Source organism: Amblyomma mixtum, chromosome 2, assembly GCF_055824585.1.
Source record: "Amblyomma mixtum isolate Tamu chromosome 2, ASM5582458v1, whole genome shotgun sequence".
NCBI lineage: Eukaryota > Metazoa > Arthropoda > Arachnida > Ixodida > Ixodidae > Amblyomma > Amblyomma mixtum.
In genome coordinates, this window is record NC_143013.1 from 303,818,952 (window position 1) to 303,837,585 (window position 18,634).

General features: G+C 46.6%; 1 protein-coding gene and 1 non-coding gene across 2 annotated transcripts in view; one reads left to right on the top strand and one right to left on the bottom strand.

The window, feature by feature from the left end:
• Nucleotides 1-18,634, bottom strand: part of LOC149364753 (high affinity nerve growth factor receptor-like) — a 124,096-nt gene that overhangs the window by 16,149 nt on the left and 89,313 nt on the right. Inside the window, exons 4-5 of the mRNA XM_089574684.1 lie at nucleotides 18,111-18,179; nucleotides 15,464-15,633 (exon numbers count right to left, since the gene is read on the bottom strand). Coding sequence (XP_089430810.1) covers nucleotides 15,464-15,633; nucleotides 18,111-18,179 — 239 coding nt within the window. The remainder of the gene's footprint in view (nucleotides 1-15,463; nucleotides 15,634-18,110; nucleotides 18,180-18,634) is intronic.
• On the top strand, nucleotides 5,984-6,120 carry LOC149364754 (U4 spliceosomal RNA). Its single transcript, XR_016289308.1, has one exon. It is a non-coding gene; the product is annotated as a U4 spliceosomal RNA (small nuclear RNA).

The window sequence follows — 18,634 nt, forward strand, 5'->3', positions numbered from 1 at the left end:
AAGAACATTAGGTTCACAATTGGTAGCGAGGTACTGGAAGCGGTAAGGGAATATGTCTACTTAGGGCAGGTAGTGACCGCTGATCCGGATCATGAGAGGGAAACGACTAGAAGAATAAGAATGGGGTGGAGCGCATATGGCAGGTTCTCTCGGATCATGAATGGCAGTTTACAAATATCCCTCAAGACAAAAGTCTACAACAGCTGTATTTTACGGGTAATCACGTATGGGGTAGAAACGTGGACGCTAATGAAAAGGGTTCACCTTAAGGACAACGCAGCGAGCTATGGAAAGAAAAATTATAGGTGTAACGTTAAGAGATAGGAAGTGGGCGGAGTTGGTGAGGGAACAAACGCGGGTTAATGACATCTTAGTAGAAATCGAGAGGAAGAAATGGGCTTGGGCAGGGCATGTAATGCGAAAGCAAGATAACCGCTGGTCCTTAAGGGTGGCGGGGTGGATTTCAAGAGAAGGCAAGCGTAGCACGGGTGGCAGAAAGTTGGGTGTGCGGAGGAGATTAAGAAGTTTGCTGGGATATGATGGCCGCAGCTGGCAAAGGACAGGTTTAATTGGAGAGACATGGGAGAGGCCTTTGCCCTGCAGTGGGCGTAGTCAGGCCGATGATGATGATGACGGCATTAAGATATCCTAAAACAAGCGGTTGCACAAATTATTGCCGTCGAAACGTGTAGCGTAGTCAGCTAGCTCAAAACGCCTGAATAAACGCTGAAACCGTGGAAACAGCGAGAGTAGACGGGCTAGCTGTTGTCCCTACATCTTGTGTAGAGCAGCTGAATGAAACGGCTAGTTAATCATAGTTTACTCAAAAATTCTACGGCATGAAATAATGCACGCAAGCCATGCAATGCCGCGCAATTTCGAGCTGACCTTCGCCTCATCCTTCTTAATTGCCCCATTGGGTACGCCTTTATAGCTTTAGAAGACAGTGCTAACAAACATACAGTAACGTTCTGGTTTAAACCAGTCTGTGATGGCCTTACACATCTTCCTTCAGGGCCACAATAAAACGGCGAAGAGAACTGCATAGTGTTTGAACACGTGCTTCATTGCTGCCCCGTCATGAAATCTTTCACGCTGCTGAGCAAAGCTAAGGATCTCCAAATCGCTATTGTCGTTGGCACTGCTGAGCAAAGCTAATTGCGAAGTGGCGAATTCGAGCCTCTGACAGAGAAATATTGGTTGAACGTGTCGTAATTGTAGGTGAATCGACGCAGGAATAGTGCTGCAGTTTTAATTTAAAGTCAGCTGTAGAACTTCTCGAGCATCGGTCTCCATTGAACCAATTCAGTCGTCAGTCTGTTTGTATGGCTAAGAAAACGGAATCACAAAGGATTTACGGTGCACTACCAATCGCTCATCTCGCATCGGTTTCGCTGGCAACCTGGTAGGGTAGGGTGCGCAAGAAGCTCTGTCAGGCGTGTAGTCAGTGAGAGTTCCATGGTTATTAAACTTAGCAGCTTCTTGCACAAAACTTCTCTTTCGTTCGAACAGCTCTGCGCTTTCCCTTTTGAGACACGGGGTCTATAACGAGAGAGGGTCACTGCGTTGAGCTGTCTGCTTGCATGCCGGCGTGGAGGCATGAAATCCGTCGGGCAGCGTCCCCTGTGTGTTTGATATGTGCATCTGCGTGTGACCTGCACTCAGTGACAAAGTTTTACGGAATGCGAATTGGAAGAAAAACGTTCATTCTTGCGTGGGCGGAGAAGCCAGTTCGCTGGGAAGCTTGGAAGCATGAGAAGACATTCGTGCCACATCCGTTGCAACGAATACCACATGACAGGTTAGGAAGGCAAGGCAGAAATAATTTTTTACCCCTCCAATACGCATTCCGTGCATTTTACTATAATGGTGCCCGTGTTTTCCTCATGAACGTGAGAGATTTATGAGCATCCTGAGGACGTGGAACGTGTCACTACAGGACACTATCCCCCACATGATGTTCTCTGAATTAAGGTCTGCGAACTAAGATGCGTGCGATAGCAAGAGTACTGTTGAAATCGTAGAGGGCACTGGCCTTTTAGGGTAGCGGTGGGAGTTGCATTTTGCAGGGGCTAGGTGACACAGACGGCCCAGTTTCCGACGAGTTCAACGTAAGGCTAAGCCCCTAAACACCACCACCACCCCTTTCACCTCCACGAATATTGGCCATACCTGCGTGAGGCTATACGCCTGTGTTTCGAGGGTTTGTATCCCGGCTTTTAACCTTGAGAGCGGTCCCTGGCCAAGGGTCTGTCTAAGCAGAGCTCGAGGACATGCCACGCCAACTGTTAGGCTGCGGATTCCGTGATACACGGCCATCAGTCCACGGTAGATGCGCTCCTTCAGCGTGGAACGCGAAGGCAAGGCGGCCGCTAATGGCCCCGCGCGCCGCTCCTGACAGCAGGTTTGGCTTCACGTCAGCGCTTAACGGTAGTTCGCCGCGGCAGAGTGGAGTTTTTTCACTGGCCACGCGTGATCGACGGTGTGGCGGCCGACGGCGGCAGGCGGAAACATGGCGACGCGCAGCAGGGCAGCCGGCAACTGGGTTCGCCCCCGTCTCTCCTCCTCTCCTATCCCCCTCGGCACACTTCAACTCACGTTCCTCTTCACGCAAACGCCGCGATGCAGCGTGAAAGTTTCGCCGGAGCGCTCGGGATGGATGTGTCGGTCGGAGCTAGGAGATCGAGGGTGAGGAGACTAAGAGGATCGGGAGAATGGATGAAGCCAGCGAGCTGAACGCGAGAGTCGAGATGGAAAAAACTCGAACCGGGAGAACGTACCCAGGACGTTTACAAGTTTCTACGCTACGTTCCAGCACGTAGCTTTCCGATCTCAACATAGTTTGAAAAGTTATAAATCGTTTTAGTTTATACAATAAACGTAGACGAAAGGTATACTGAACTTGAAGAAAACTAATATTTGCGATAATCTGTCAGCAGTGCCCTCGTTCTGAGTGAATGAGCAGCTCATGAAAAGTAACCGCGTTTGTATGTTTTACTGTAGCCCTTTATAACGTCCCTCTCAAGCACAAAGATGTTAGCTGTAGCTCCGGTGGCTTTCCAAATAAACTTCAGACATCCGCTGCATGGTGCATGTAAGATGTTCGTTTTAGAGTTATGTGCTCACTGGACTGCCTTCTCGCTTTCAGCCCGGATCATTTATCGTGCTGCATCCTCCATTTTATGACATGCTCCAAAAGCCGGATCACTCGGGGGTTTCTTTTCTTTTTTCTTTATCAATCAGAGGGAGGCAGGTGCGAAAAAAGATAAAAAAAAACGAGTTTAGGAGGAAATAAAAAGCAATAGACCACCCTTACTTTGTGTATTCAACTGAATTTACATCTTTGTTGAGGAATTCATTGACACATCTTACTGTTTAAGGCCGCGTTTCTCTTGGAATAATACTCAATGCAAAGACGGGCTCATTCGGGAATCAGTACAGGCCCAGAACTGGATAAATGAACCTCGATTTTTTCGCGTAGCTGTTAATTTCTTGCGTGCCTTTTTAAAAAGTTCTCTGCAGTTATTTCGCGCTCATTCAGTAAACTATTTAAATCTAGTTGTTGCACTTGCAAATATTGTTAGGGTTAAGTGCTGAACTCGCAGCGGCAAAGGCAACGCTGGATTAAGCAAACAAAAATGCAACGATGAAAAGCGAGCAGTTTAACGTGAAAACAATACACTCTGCATATTTAAACCACGCCGTAATTGGCAGACCGTCTGCGGATGCGCTGTAAGCTCCGAACGGACAGAGATTTTATGAATACAATCAAACCCACTCAAACGGTACCACTAACAGCAATGTATCGGATGTAACAATGAAAAGCTAAAGCAGCGTCAGCTTGACTGTGCGCCCTATGGTGAAATAAACCACTCACAACAATGCCGCAAAAACGCATTATCGGTTATAACAATTCAATATGCTCAGTGTACGCCTACTTATGAGTATCAAATGGATCCTAATACACGGATCACGCCAGAGTGCCCCAATGACATCCAAAGAGCGCCTCAAGAGCACTTAAAAAGTGCCCAAAGAGCACTCGAATTGCAATACGAACGCTCAGAGGGGGAACCAATGCAGGCAGGCCTCGCTCGCGTAGTGCATTTTCGCGGGCAAGTTTTTATCTTTTTTTTTTCTCTCTCCTGGTGCTGGGATTCTCAAAAAACAAAGCTTGGGCAAGCTGATTTAATTACATGTCATTTGAGCTGTAGATCCACTAAACAACGTAGTACAGTGCGAACAATTTACCGACCGTACCTGAGCGTCTGCCTTCGCGGCTAATCCTGAAACGACATAAAATTGATCACCTACTCAAACAAGCTCAACTACGCTGTAGTGCAAGCTCTTTATTTTCACTTTATACATTTTTTTACGACGCAAATGGCTGGAAGCCAGCCAAATTTCTCTTGGGCGCTAGCTCCTCGTACTGCACCGTCGTGTTCATCGGCGAACCATCGTCTTTCCAGGAGATATACTTAGCAACGTAATTGCGTCGACGCGGCTCTCGGTCGATAACCTTCAGATCGCCCGCACTGTGCCAAATCAGCGCGGGCATTGACACAAGAGGGAAAGCAGTTTATTGCAGCGACCCCTAGATGCTAGAGAAAAGAAAAGCGCTGATTGACGAGGCGAAGGAAATTAAAAAAAAACAACAACAACGAAACTAAGGGAACGTCAGTAACACCTCAACTGAGAACCAAACATGATAGCTAAAGGAAGGGAACGTTCCTAGCACCTGAAATTAGCGCCAAACATGTTGTCAACCAGCTGCCTACACTTAAGACGAGACGAAGGTGTCTGGGAGCCTTTCAAACGAGCAGCGAAGCCGTACACCGCTCCAGGCTCTGGCCTCGAGGGTCTCCGGGGAGCACCCGCTCGTCACGTTCGGTGGGCGATTGCGATGCGCGAACGTGACGCGGCACATGTGGCGCGACAATCGGGGGCTTCCGGCGCTGGCACCTCTGCAGGGTGAAGGACCCCGCCCAGACGACGCCGAGCTACTGCCTTCTGTGCATGCGTACTAGTTCGCTCGCCTAGCCAGTACCGACGTTTTAGGGACACTAAGAACAGGACTCTATTGATCCATTACCTCGTTCTAAAGGCACAGAAACTATACCGGACAAGTTAAGTTATTGAATACAGGTAAAAACCGTGAGTTAAGTTAAGAACAACGCAGCGAGCTATGGAAAGAAAAATGATAGGTGTAACGTTAAGAGATCGGAAGAGGGCGGAGTGGGTGAGGGAACAAACGCGGGTTAATGACATCCTAGTTGAAATCAAGAGGAAGAAGTGGGCTTGGGCAGGGCATGTAATGCGAAGGCAAGATAACCGCTGGTCCTTAAGTGTAACGGAGTGAATTCCAAGAGAAAGCAAACGTAGCAGGGGACGGCAGAAAGTTAGGTGGGCGGATGAGATCAAGAAGTTTGCGGGGATACAGTGGCGGCAACTAGCAAAGGACAGGGTTAATTGGAGAGACATGGGAGAGGCCTTTGCCCTGCAGTGGGTGTAGTCAGGCTGCTGCTGATGATGATGATGAAAAACCGTGAAAAATTTCTCCATTTAGTCCCTGAAGGTAGACTCTACAGCAGGGTGGACATTATTTACGTCAAATAATGCAATAACAAACTAATGTTTAACTAAAATTAACTAATAAATTTTCTGATTTCTGGTTTTAGGGCACAGGGTTATATTTCGACGTTGAAGGCCGTCAAAATCGAAGAAGAGCCAAGTTTTGAAAATTTCGGAATTGGCTTGGCTTGGCTTATGGGGTTTAACGTCCCAAAGCGACTAAGGCTATGAGAGACGCCGTAGTGGAGGCCTCCGGAAATTTCGACCACCTGGGGTTCTTTAACGTGCACTGACATCGTACAGTACACGGGCCTCTAGAATTTCTCCTCCAAAGAAATTCAACCGCCGCGGCCGGGATCGAACCCGCGTCTTTCGGGTCAGCAGCCGAGCACCATAACCACTGAGCCACCGCGGCGGCTTTGCGCCGAGGCAATGTCGCATCCCATGAAGTCTCGACTGAGGAGCGACTATTGCTAGTTGAAAACTTTTCCCAATTTCGGAATTGGCATCGTTCTAGATACCGAACGCGAAAATTGCGCGCTTGATAGTACGCCAAGTTGGCTTTGGCGCGTTGAACTTTTTTTTAAAATGGTGGTCCTGCGCGTGGTATCATCCCATGAATCAGGTCGGCATCTTATACGTCATAAAAGACGTAAACGGCGCGTGTATTTGATTCAAACAAGTTGGCTTTGCCGCATTGAACTTTTTTTAAAATGGTGTTCCTACGCGTGGTATCATCGGATGAATCAGGTCAGCATCTTCTATGTCATAAAAGACGTAAGCGGCGTGTGTATTTCATTCAAACGATGCCCATTTAATTTTGGAAATGTGCTGCATGGGAAAGCCATCTTGAAAAACTTTCATAAACGTTTTTTTTCCTTTTTATTTTCACGTTCTATACTGCATAAATCAGAAGTTTGATGGACTGGCCTCATCTTCAATGTTTAAGGCCTTCAGTTTTGCGATATAAGGTTATTCCCTAAAACCAACCAAAAAAAAAGTTGCTAGCTAATTTTGCCTAATAATTCGCCTTTTTACTGCACACTGAGCCGCAAATAATGCCCGCATTGTTGCAAAACCAACTTGCACATAGAGCACCGACATGTCCTTCACGTTTTTTTTAAGAAAAATTAGTACTCAATAATCTGATACACCCCGTATACTTTCACTGGCAACTGAGGTTTTATAGATAAGAGAACTCCCCAAAATAAAATGGTGGTATCGCCGCCATCGGACGTTTCCGCAAGAAAGCTGTCATGACGTTTTTCCTTTTTGTTTCGGATCTCTGAGGCTATGACATTCTGCCATTTTCTTTTTTTAACTGGCGATCACGAAGTCCTTTGTCGGCACTGACATCACGAGCTGCAGTGGAGTGGCAAGGGGAAAAAATGTTGATAATGCTAATTTTAAATGCAATTCTTTCATCAATAAATCCGTCATATGCGGCTGAATATACCTCAACACAACCAGAAAGAGTCGAGCTATTGAATTTTTAACTATTTAAAAATACTGGATACAGTCTTCCCCAGGGAGCTTTTAAAAGAGGATAGACACGAAACTTTCACGATGTTGCTTTTTTTCTTTTTTGGTGACAATGGTGCTCAGGGCCTTAGAACAATATAACTGTAGAAGATTAACGGAAAAACCAAGTTAGGAAAAATCAAATAAGCAGAAAAAAACAGTGACACGCAGGCGCATACTTTTCTTTTTTTTCCTCCAAACACTGTGACTGGTTAATCTTTGGGTCGAAGTAAAAATGGTGCTTGTCGATTTTCTGTTTTTGTTAGTTGTAAAGAAAATATGCGCTTGCGCGTCAATCTCTTTAATGCTTAATTCCTTGGATAGTAACATGCACCTGCATATCACTGGATAATCTTGGGGTCGCAGTATAAAAGGTGCAGATCGATTGCGTTCAAAAATAAAGTTGATCGTTCCGCGCAATTGTGGGCCCTCCTCGTCTATGTACGTTGTCTGCCAGCGCTGCACGTTCCATATTGATGTATATGCACAACTTGTTTTTATCGACTTTTCTTCCTGTAGAAATATAACGTGCCGCAAATGACTGATGCTTATATTTTGAACCCTTTGCGAGAAGCCGCGCAGCAGCCTTTAAAGCCAGGCGTACTGAGCGAACGCAAAAGATTGCTTTTCAGATGGGTGCCCCCGAGTTTCGAGTAAGGCCCCGTATGACTCCGGAACATATGTATATCTGTTCGCTTGTTTTGCCGCATTAGCACTTTAAGAGGACTACAATAAGCTGAATCATTTATGTAAAGCCTTTTTCTAACACAAATGAGACAAAAGGCACTTAACTAGCACACTGCAAACAATGTAGAGTCATGACATGGAGATATCAAGACGCGACAGGAATCGCACAACTTTCATCAGGGGCAGTGGAATATTTTTGTGCGCCATCTAAGCGTGTTCTTCGCAAAAAATGGGAAACTTTAGAGACTATCATCCGACTGCACGATAACTCTTGACCGAGAGGTTTCAGGCGGGAGCTTTTCCCGATCAATAATGGCTACGGGCCGTTGCGGTGGCTCAGCGGTTGTGGTGCTTGGCTGCTGACCGGAAAGATGCGAGTTCGATCCTGGCCGCTGCGGTCGCATTTCGATGGCGGCGAATTGCCAGTGCACGTTAAAGTGCACGTTAAAGAACACGTCAGTGCACGTTAAAGAACCCCAGGCGGTCTAAATTATCCGGAGCCCTCCGAAGGAGTAAAAAGTGAGTGAACTGTCCTCCCGTTCACAAAAGTGAGTGCGCTGGAGGACAGCTTAATCCCTTTGTTGCATCCCATGAAGTCATATATAGAAAAAACTTTGAGGTCACTGCGGCGACCCGCATTGGAGCAATGCGAAAGCAAAACGTCCATGCTCTATGTCGACGTCCGTGAATGTTCTGACGTCCATGTACTATATCGACGTCCATGGCTATTTTCACGTCTAAGTGTATTGTTTCGCGTTTTTATCGCGTTTATTTAATTCACTACTTCCACCTCATCAACCAAATTTTTCCCACGGCAACGTTTTATCACGCACTGTCTTTCACAATCCTACTTTCACAGATTTATCCTTAGAGAACGTCTTAATCGCGCGGACAGATTTGCGGACACTTTTTTGCTGACGCGACAGAGCCATATAATGCTCTCGCATTTATAATGACTACGTCCAAAATCAACAGCCGCCTAGCAACGAAAGATGGATGGCTGTAAAGGGTCCGAATGGTCTAGACACCTTCGACCCAGCTTGCCCGCACGACAGGGCCGCGCCGAGTGACCCGGTCTCGCTCCGCGAGAGTTCGCGCGATTTGTTCCGCGGCGACAGAGTGCTAAATGCGCCGCGCGTCACCTCTTCCTCCCGACGATGAGGGGGACGCCGCCATGTCGACATCTGTTCGGCTTGTTTGGAGAGAGAGGGACCACCACCTTTGGGCCGGCAGAAGAGCGCGGCGCCGAACTTCCTTGGCCCCGGTCCAACGCGCCTAGCGTCCCACTGCGGACTTGGCGCCCGGAAGTCGCCCCGGCGATTTCGCCGGAGACGTCCCGGGTGGCGTCGAATGCGGTCATTTTTCTCTCGTTCCACCAAATGACGCAATTTATCCCGCACTGACCAACCTCAGCAGCGCTCCACGCGGTACTCCGTACGTCACTCCTGGTGACAAGTAGTTTGCAACCGTTAACGCTTTAACCGACGTGTTACCGACAGCCGGATGAAAACGTGAGCGACGTCTGAATACAGCCGTGCCAGGCTAAGGACACGTGGCGACATAACTGATTTTCCCGTGCCAGGACTTAGCCCGAAAGGAGAAACAAGACGGATTATCCGGACCACGCGACCTTGACACTGATGTTAAATGTGTATTAACGGCTTTCTGCTTTGTTTATTTTCTTCTTGAAAAGAAATTCAGGCTGCTCTGTGCAGATGTAAGGAACATTACTTTGGAATCACTGGAAATGAGAACGGTGGCCTGAGTATATTGCGAAAATTCACCACATTCGTCGTCATCTCTTTCGCTGCCATGTTCGCGCATTATCTATACGTGTTTCTTACAAACGCGCATTGGCGCCCCCGGACGCATACGAGCTATGGCGGGCTATGGCGCACTCGGCATGGTGCGGGTGTCTGTAGTCCTGAGTCCCAGCAACCGTGCTTATAGTTACTTTTCGCTTCATTACCCGATGCCTAGTGACAGATCGTGTTTAGGCGAGATTGCAGCTGAGCTTGACTGATTCGTTCAGTAAACCTTTTCCCGTTCATATAATCATTCCTCTGTATGCCTGGATGCAATAATCACGACTTCAAGAAAAGAAAAATAAAAGAAAGGAACTTGATTGCCTGCGTTTATGAACGAGTTCTTATGCTTTACTCTTGCTCGCTGAAAGTCTACCTTGGAGGTGTTCGCCTCAAGTATGAAAACTGGGCAGCCTTTAGGAAGACAGCCTTCTGAAAGGCGGAAGCAATTTTTATACAGGCGATAGTTCATATATGTCAACATTGGCTCATTAAAAAGCAAAAAAAAAAACAACAACTATGGGAACGCTTAAGTCATCTCAAGAGTGGAATGCGATAATTAGCTTTAACATCTGTCGCAGCTTCTGCTGTAATTTTTGTGTGTGTTTGTGTCAGCTTCCTAGAAATTTTAGGCGCATAAACCGCCACATTCGGACTGTTAGCTGCGGTAGCAAGGATCCACTATGTTGCGACGGTGCTGACCATTGGTCAGCACCGTCACAACATACACGTTTTTCAGATTTTTCATTTAGATTCTCTATCTAGGCTGCTGTCTAGAAACTAGGTTGCTCAAAGCCCGGTGGGCAGGTTGTGATGGCGTCACGTGGTCATGTGACCTATCTCGACCAATCAGAGAATTTCTTCTCGCACATCGGCGAGGTTTCCGTGTATCAACTCTAATGTTATCGCATGCGTTTGAGTGCGCGTAGCGTTTACAACAGAACAGACGCAGTGAGCAAAAAGAAACACTTTCTTGTCGATCGCTTTCAAGGTCGGGAAGCCATCAAAAACGTTCTAGTTTCTTGCAAAGAGCGCGGTTACAGCGTACGTGACCTCCGTTCTTCACATGGCTTGTGCGTAGCCCCAAAGCTTGCACCTGCCTAGGTGTAGTATAGCTGGCACGAAATAAAAAGCCACGTCTCATAGGCTTAAGCCGATGCCAGGTGCAAGCAGCACAGATGAGGTCTTCGTTCCTGATAGTGGCGAAAAAGAACGCATCGAGATGATCCGGTCTACCCGAGTCGTCACATTAAGTGCAGAGACAAACGAATGGCGTCGTTGTCAAACCATCGCATAAAAAAATTAACGATGAAGTTCGACATACCCGAATGCGGAAGTAAAAGCGTTTAGAAGAGTTAATTCAAAGCGCGTTTGCTCAGTCACTTGTTGGTGAATTCAGAGTAACAAAGAACTGAGCCTGTTTTGTTGTTTTCTAACCTTGAAAAAAAAAAAATGGCAGAACGGTTACCACTAGATAACGCGAGATTCAGCGACAGCTGTTAAGGTATTTATATTTTACGATATGTTCAGTTAGAGAATATGAGACGGACTTCATATCTGTGTAACTCTAGAGCACTCTTTTCAATTTTCCACACACACTCATTTTTCGGCTAGCTGTCCTCTCCAGTCTGACCCTTTATGAGCGCGGTGCCACCGATGACCCTCTTCGCGGGGAGTGCGTCTCGCAGTAGCCGCCGCAGATGGAATTTTTATTTCGAATTATCAAGGAAGCACTTTCCATCTGCCGCCGCAGATGGAAAGTGCTTCCTTGATAATCCGAAATAAAAATTCAATTCAATTCAATTCATCCTTCCACGGTGACCACCCTCCGGTTGCGTATTCCTACGCTCTCGTCAAAATACTCTTCTCCAATGGTAACTGTCCTCCACCTCCTTGCAGGGTAACTATCATCCGGGTGGTCTCCGTGGCAACCGTCCTCCGCTTGCGCATTATTTTCTTGCCATATTTTCCTCCTTACACGGTAAACACCCTCCGGTTAAACTCTCCTAGGCTCTCGCCATACCTTACTTCTCCAACGGAAACCATCCTCCGCTTGGCGATTCCTCCGCACTCGCCACATCCCCCTACTTCCGGGGTAACTTAACTTATCTCCGGGCGATTTTGGTGGGAAGCACCCACCAGTTGCACCTTCTTACGCTCTTGCCATACTCCCCTCCTTCCACAATAACCCTCCTCCTTTCTACGGTTATTAACTAATCTCCGGGTGGTTTCCATGGCTACCACCCACCTGTGGAGCCTTCGTACACTGTCTCCGTACCCTCCTTCTCCCACAGGTTCGACAGAGTGTCATTTTGACTCACAGCGGTTGACTGCGTCCACTCAAAGCGTGAATAAGTTGTTGCATTTCCAGCCCAAAACAAGATTCTGGCGCTTAGCACCAACTGCGTGCCGCCATTGCGCTCGAACAAAAAAAAAAAAAAATAGAGGTCACTGCAGCAATCCGCGTTGGAAGAATGCGAAAGCATTGACACATCCTCGGCACTCGTCGCCTCTCTTTCCCTCTAATTATCATTTTCTTGTTTATTAATCAATTTAACCACTGAATTAGCGTAATTATCTTAAGCCTTAAATGAAAATCGATTTGTTTACTCTGATCATACGTTCTTTTTATCTCAACCATTTTGGCTTATCAAATTTGGCGCCATGGTTGCTTTCCCGTCCACTTACTATATCTCTGTCCAGCCTATTCAACCGTCCAATGGTTTTTGCTGATAATTAATTAACTAATTAATCTACGTCAATGAAACTTTTGTTCGATTAATCATAACTTATGAAATACATTTAAATTCATTTCAAACTTTATTTTCACTGATTTGCCTAATTTTTGCACTATTTTGTCGTCCGCGGCTGTTTTCCCGTCCACTCGCTATATCGACGTCCGCGCTAGTTTGAAGTTTTTTCGACATTTGTGGCTGTAATTACTTAATTAATTATCCTATCGGCAAATTTTTTTTGCGCAGCATCCTCACACCGTCCTCTATCGATCGCAACCATTCGTTTCAAGTCAGCTTTTTTGTGAACGCCAACCGGCTGCGGACACGTTTTGCGGACACGTTTTGCGGATACGTTTTGGCGACACCACCCCACTGACATAGCCTAGAAATGCATTCGCATTAAAATAACGAAAAAAAAAACTCATACGTCAATGATAGCATGTTCCCTGGAAGCCGTTGCTCCGACACCAAATCGCGGAGTTGTCGACCAGGGGCGCTGCCGGGCACTACTCGGGGCCTCCTAATCATTTCTGAGTACGGCACGCCCCCGCGTAACCACGCAGCCTTGCAGCGTACCACAGCCGTCGTCGACTGCACGGCCGACACGAAAAACTCGGCTTGGAGAGACGATCAACAACGCCGCCGCGCGCGCAGCCTACATACACAAGTGCGACGGCCGGCCGGTAAAATAAACACCGCCTCGAGTTAACCTGTTCCTAGCGTTGCGTTACCGCGAAAAAAGGCCCGCGCGGGGCACTCATCGCGGTTGCAACCAGCGCTGAGAATAGCGGTGGCCATTTCTGTTTTTCTTTCGTGTGTACTTAAGCTGAAGCAAGCAACCAAAGCAAGCACGGCGATAAATCACCACTGACGCAAGGCACGATATGCCTATACCTCTGCCAGCCTAGTCTGCGTCAGTGGGTCGGGAAAAAAGAGGGTTTTCGGGGCGCCTCACGAAGGTCCTCTAATTCCACTGGGCGTACTTTTTCCTCGCATTCATTCCCGGAGCTCCGCGTAGCGGCATTGATGTGCTTAGGCAACACCGAGAGGAGCTCACCTGTGAAGCACGAAAGCACTGCGTGCGGTTCACCGCCACGGTCTGCGTGATTATGGCGATTGCATGCGAGCATACCTTTTCACTCGAGCTGACCTTCTCTAACTTAAGCGCAACCACCCGCTAAAGCCGCTTACCGGTCGTGGCTGGGTTTAACTATCAAGCTGTTAACAGTATTGTTCGCTCATGTAATTGAACGCACTGATAAGGATTGTTTTTAGAAAAAGGTGCACTTTATTATGAAAACTCGCTTTTTAATATGACACTTGTGCGGGTAAGCGGTCCCATCGTGGTCACTGGGGTCTCGAGGAATTGGGATTTGACGGTCGCTGACTGCTGCAAAGCACCACATCGTATTCTAACTTCGAAAGCCTCACTACAAGGAGAGAGACGGCCGCATTGCCATAAAACTAGTTAAAGGAATTTTAAATGTCAGTATAAGGTTTGTATGACTGAGTAAATTACCTTTCAAGGCCGTAGAAAACGTCCTGTTCAAAAACAACAGAACTTTGCCAGGAGAGGACATAATCGAGTAAGGTGTAAATTTTGACAGACATGTTCATGACTACGCGATCTAAAGACTGGGAGGGTTTATTTATTACGTTCAGTAAGTGTTGCAGTACCCCTTTAGAAAAAAAACGCAAACAAAACAAAGAAATGAGTGATTCTGTTGTTGTACAAACGAATGGAGAATTGAAAAAGGCCGAAGTTCCCGACCATGCTAAAGTAATGAAACGCCCAGGAGTTAGATTCGAGTTGATTTTATGAGATTCCTTTAAAACAGGATGAAATAGTACTTTGATTGCTGTCCGACGCAGCTTCAAAATTAGAGCAGCCCTTTGGGCGTTCATCCCTCGCCGCAATAGAATCATTTCGAGAGGAACCCGCTACTTCGCTTGGACAGGTCAGGTCAGCTTGACGCGAAGCAGCCTCTCTGTTTTGGAGCTTCGAGACGCATCGTGTATAAACGAAATGCGGGGGACAGCTAGACGCCAGCTCGTCTGGAAACTCCTTCGCCGAGTCAACGTTCGAGATGATGGAATGTCGCCCACTTTTAGCTTCAGGGCTCAAGCTTCCATCATCTTTTTTGAGAATTGTTTATAGCCGTCTTGGATCACCGAAAACGAATGGCGTTGCTTAGCGTTCTACCCGGAAGTCTGTTCAATACGGAGCGCCATGTAACCTGCAGGTTGTCTATGGGTAAAGCATAAAGTGAAGTCTACGCCTCTACGCCATCCTGTTGAATAATGCGAGGGTATTAAAACGGCATTGCGAGCAATGTACATCTAGCAATTTTCGGAGCTTCTGCGGTTAGCAAGAGAAGCAGAGACAGTATGGTTTCGTGAATCGTGTCCAGGATGTTGATGATTTTTCTGTAATTCCTACGCTCTCTTTTGATTCAGCAAAAGAAGATAAGTACTGACCCCCCCCCCCCCCCCAAAAAAAAAAAAAAAAAAAAAGAACCAGCGAAATTTCTTGGTTAATTGTGTTTTGTCCAGTGCAGTGTTAAAAATATTGTTTTTAAACGCTCGTGAGGTGCTCTGCATTCATCATGTTTTGTGGGCTGTTTCACATCAAGTATACTACACGAACTGACGAAAGTTAGTGTCCTTGTGCAGTTTAAATGCGCCCGTTTATTTTGTAAGGCAGCCGGAGCTTAGACCGAGACCAGCCTGCTGGCAACAACTCTGGCATCAGCATGGTTGCGAAGTAACCGGTACTGACAAATATCCGCGCCTGTGAGAACCTTTTCCGAGGAACGTTCTTGCACTTTTTTTTCTACACTGTTGTAGGCACTTTGGACGTGTCCCACTCCTCGCAGATAGTTGCGGCAGCACATTGATGAGCCTTTTGGCCCAGGTAAGGATGCGCGGCGTAGGTTTTCAATAACCTAGACCGTTGTTCGCAAACCCCTTTGTGTTCACGCGTTCCCGGCTGGCCGTAGCCTATAGGCTGGGCAATCAGGGATCGAAACTACGTTAAGCTCGAGCCTTACGAACCCTGCGCGGTTTCAAGCCATCCAGATAAGGGTGTAGGAAAGGCTAGACAGATAGTGTAGAGAGATAGCCAGTCGTCTGCATGCAGACACTCACCGCATCCGGTGATGGGGTAAGAGGCCAGAAGCATTGGTTCCGAGCTGCCCTCTGGTGGCCAGCACTCGATCTTGTGACCCAGAGGCCCGAAGATGCTGCTGTTGCGGGCGATCTGCAGCTGGATCCACTTGCTGCTGCAGTTGCACGACAGCTTGTTGTCGCTGATCAGTCTGCGCATAGAGTTGAGGCGGACAGGCGAGTCACTTGAGTGAGTGGGACCGAGTAGTACGGGGACACACAGTTCGATTAAGATAAGGGATAGCGAACAACTATCGAGTTGTAAACCCATACTCGATCGAGAGGTGCGAGAACAAACTTTCACATTGATAGGGAAAGATAGAGAACGTTTGTTGGGCCATTATGTGGAACGGTGGCTGAGCAGGACCGCACTGCTAGGGGTGGCTCTAGAAGTGACGTCTAAGGCTGCACTGCTGTGGCCAACGAGCTGTCGGAATGTATCGACTCACAGATGGAATGAATAAAGGAATAGAAAAGGCACAGCTGATTTATTGCAGCCCAGTCCCCCCGTTTCAGCGGCGGGGTCTTAGATCCGCTTAGCAAAATGAGAACGTGCAGTAGAAGGCATCATCTGCGAAACATGTTGTTGAACTGAGGAAAAACTTTGAGATCATAGTGGCGACCCGCATTGAAGCAATGCAAAAGGAAAACGTCCACGTGCTATATCGACTTCCGTGGCTATTTTGACGTTTGAGTGTATTTTTTGCGTTCAGTTAATTAATTAAACTAAATCAGATTAAACTAAATAAATGCCTGCAATCATTAAACTCATGGTGCCAAAGATGGGGCATGGTAATTAACTACAAAAAATCTACATACACTCAAGTAACTAAAAAAACAGAACGTTATCAGATTTGAATATAATATTGGAGAAAATGCCTTGGTCGAGGTACAGAGTTTCCGATACTTAGGGGTGACAGTGACGCATAATCTAGACTGGCGTATTCAAATTGACAATATCTATTCAAAAGCTTACCAGAAGCTTTGCTTTCTTAGGAGAAAACTTCCAAACGCGACTAGAGAAATTAAGTTAGTCGCCTACAAAACGTTTGTACGACCAGTTCTGGAATATGCGAATGCTGTGTGGAGCCCCCATTAAAAATGCTTAAAAAAGAAGGTAGAAAGAATACAGCGGATTTCAGCACGTTTTATATGTTCCAAGTATCGCCGTACTGACTCGGTTACAAAGATGATACAGCAGTGTGAATTGGAAACGCTGGAAATTAGAAGAATAAAACATCGGCTCAAACTTTTCTTCCAGATAATGCAAGGGGCACTAAGAATAAATAAAGCACATTATGTGAAAGCTCCTCTAAAACGTGGTTCCCGAAAAAACCACAGCAGGGCACTACAGCCTATTAACACAGGTACGGATGTGTACCGGTATTCCTTATTCCCTGATGTAATTGAAATGTGGAACAAATTTCCAAGTGATTGTTGTGGAAAGTGCAAACGTGCAACGATTTGAGCTAGGTGTTGATATGTTTTTGTGAAATGGTGTACAAATTTTGAACTCTGACTCATGATTGCTCATTGAAGTGCTTATGAAGCGTATTTGTTATTGTTCCCTCCCTGTACCCTCATTTGAGGGTTAACAGTATGACCAAATAAAAAATACATAAATTAACCAATTACACCTAATCAACCCAATTTTTCCCACGACAAGATTTCATCGCGAACTATATGTCAAAATCACAATTTCACACATTCATCTTCAGAGAACGACGTAATTGTGCGGAGAAAATTGCGGACACTTTTTGCTGACGCGCCAGAGCCACATAATGCTATCGCATTAAAATTGCGGTGCTAGTATGCTTGCAGTAAGGAATGTTCATTCAAGTTGTTATATGCATTAAAAACGCGCTTGATTAACTACGGGGAGGAAGACGAAGAAACTTTGCTCAACTATCAAATGTTTGTCAGTCCTTTGAACATCAGTTCTCAAGAGCCACAGGAGCGTGCAAATATTGAAATCAATGCAAGGATGCGTACTTGAAAAGTACAGAGGTAAAAAAAAAAACGCGAAACGGATATTTGTGTGCTCACTGCTGAAATAGGTCAGCGCTGTCTTTTCAATCCTCACGTTCAAGTGACTTTGCATTTTAAGCACAGAGAAACTGAATTCAACGCTGAGCTTCGCCACTATATATCTTTCCTTTATGGCCCCCGCAGCTGGGAAAATGTTTCCTCGAACACGGTTGACCTCCGCACTTCTGGCAGCGTGGAGACTATTTCCAAGTTTTTTCGCGACCCAGTTTTCTTTTGATTGTATTCATTTTACTGGTAGCGGTCGAGTGATCCAAACCGTCATTCCTTCAGCTTAGCTCTCTGGATCACGAGTGAAGTGCTGCGAAGTCCCATTTATTTTCCCGGCTTTTCTCCATACTCCACCGTATGCCAGAGTGCCAAACTGTTTTTTTTTTTCAAGGATATCTGTGTCTGTTTTTATCGTTCATTTTTCTTTGTGCGAGCAACTGGCGGCAGTGAATGTGCGTGCTTCGAGCTGAAGCCATTAGAACCACTGGTTGGTACTTGTCTTTTAAAGAAACGTAGAGCCCCCATCCCGCCCACAAAAAAAAAAAAGAAATCTCCTGATAACCCCTCCTGTAAAACTGGAGAGCATACTTACAGCTCGATCGTTTGCAGTCCTTCGATGGCTGTCCACGCGATCGCTTCTATGTGGTTGAACCTGAGGTCACTGAAACAGAATCAAAAGCGAGCAGACTTGTTACCTCTAGTTTCAGAGACTATCACGTCAGCCACAGCGACAACACAGCATCCCGTTTCCCTTTGTAGCAGCGCTTCCCCCCCCCACCCGTGCAAGGTCATAAATCTGCATCTTTTCTAATTTATCACTTCTGCGCCTTCCTGCCTTTTTCTCTTTTACGGCTAGACGGAGGAATGCAATCTTCAAGGAGCACGTAAGATGCAGGGCGTCTGGCAGCTGTGGGGATATTTATGCAAACCGAATTTTTCCACGGTATGGCGCCCTCCGGGGAGCGCACAAAAATCGTCTGATATACAGAAAACTGGTTGAAAATAAATGCATGGTGTACCGCTGTGCCCGCCACAGGCTGGCGTGATCCACTTCAGCAAAGCGCCAACTGCGCATGCGAAGTGGTAGGTGCGCGCTTGCACCTGTCGCCAACACGA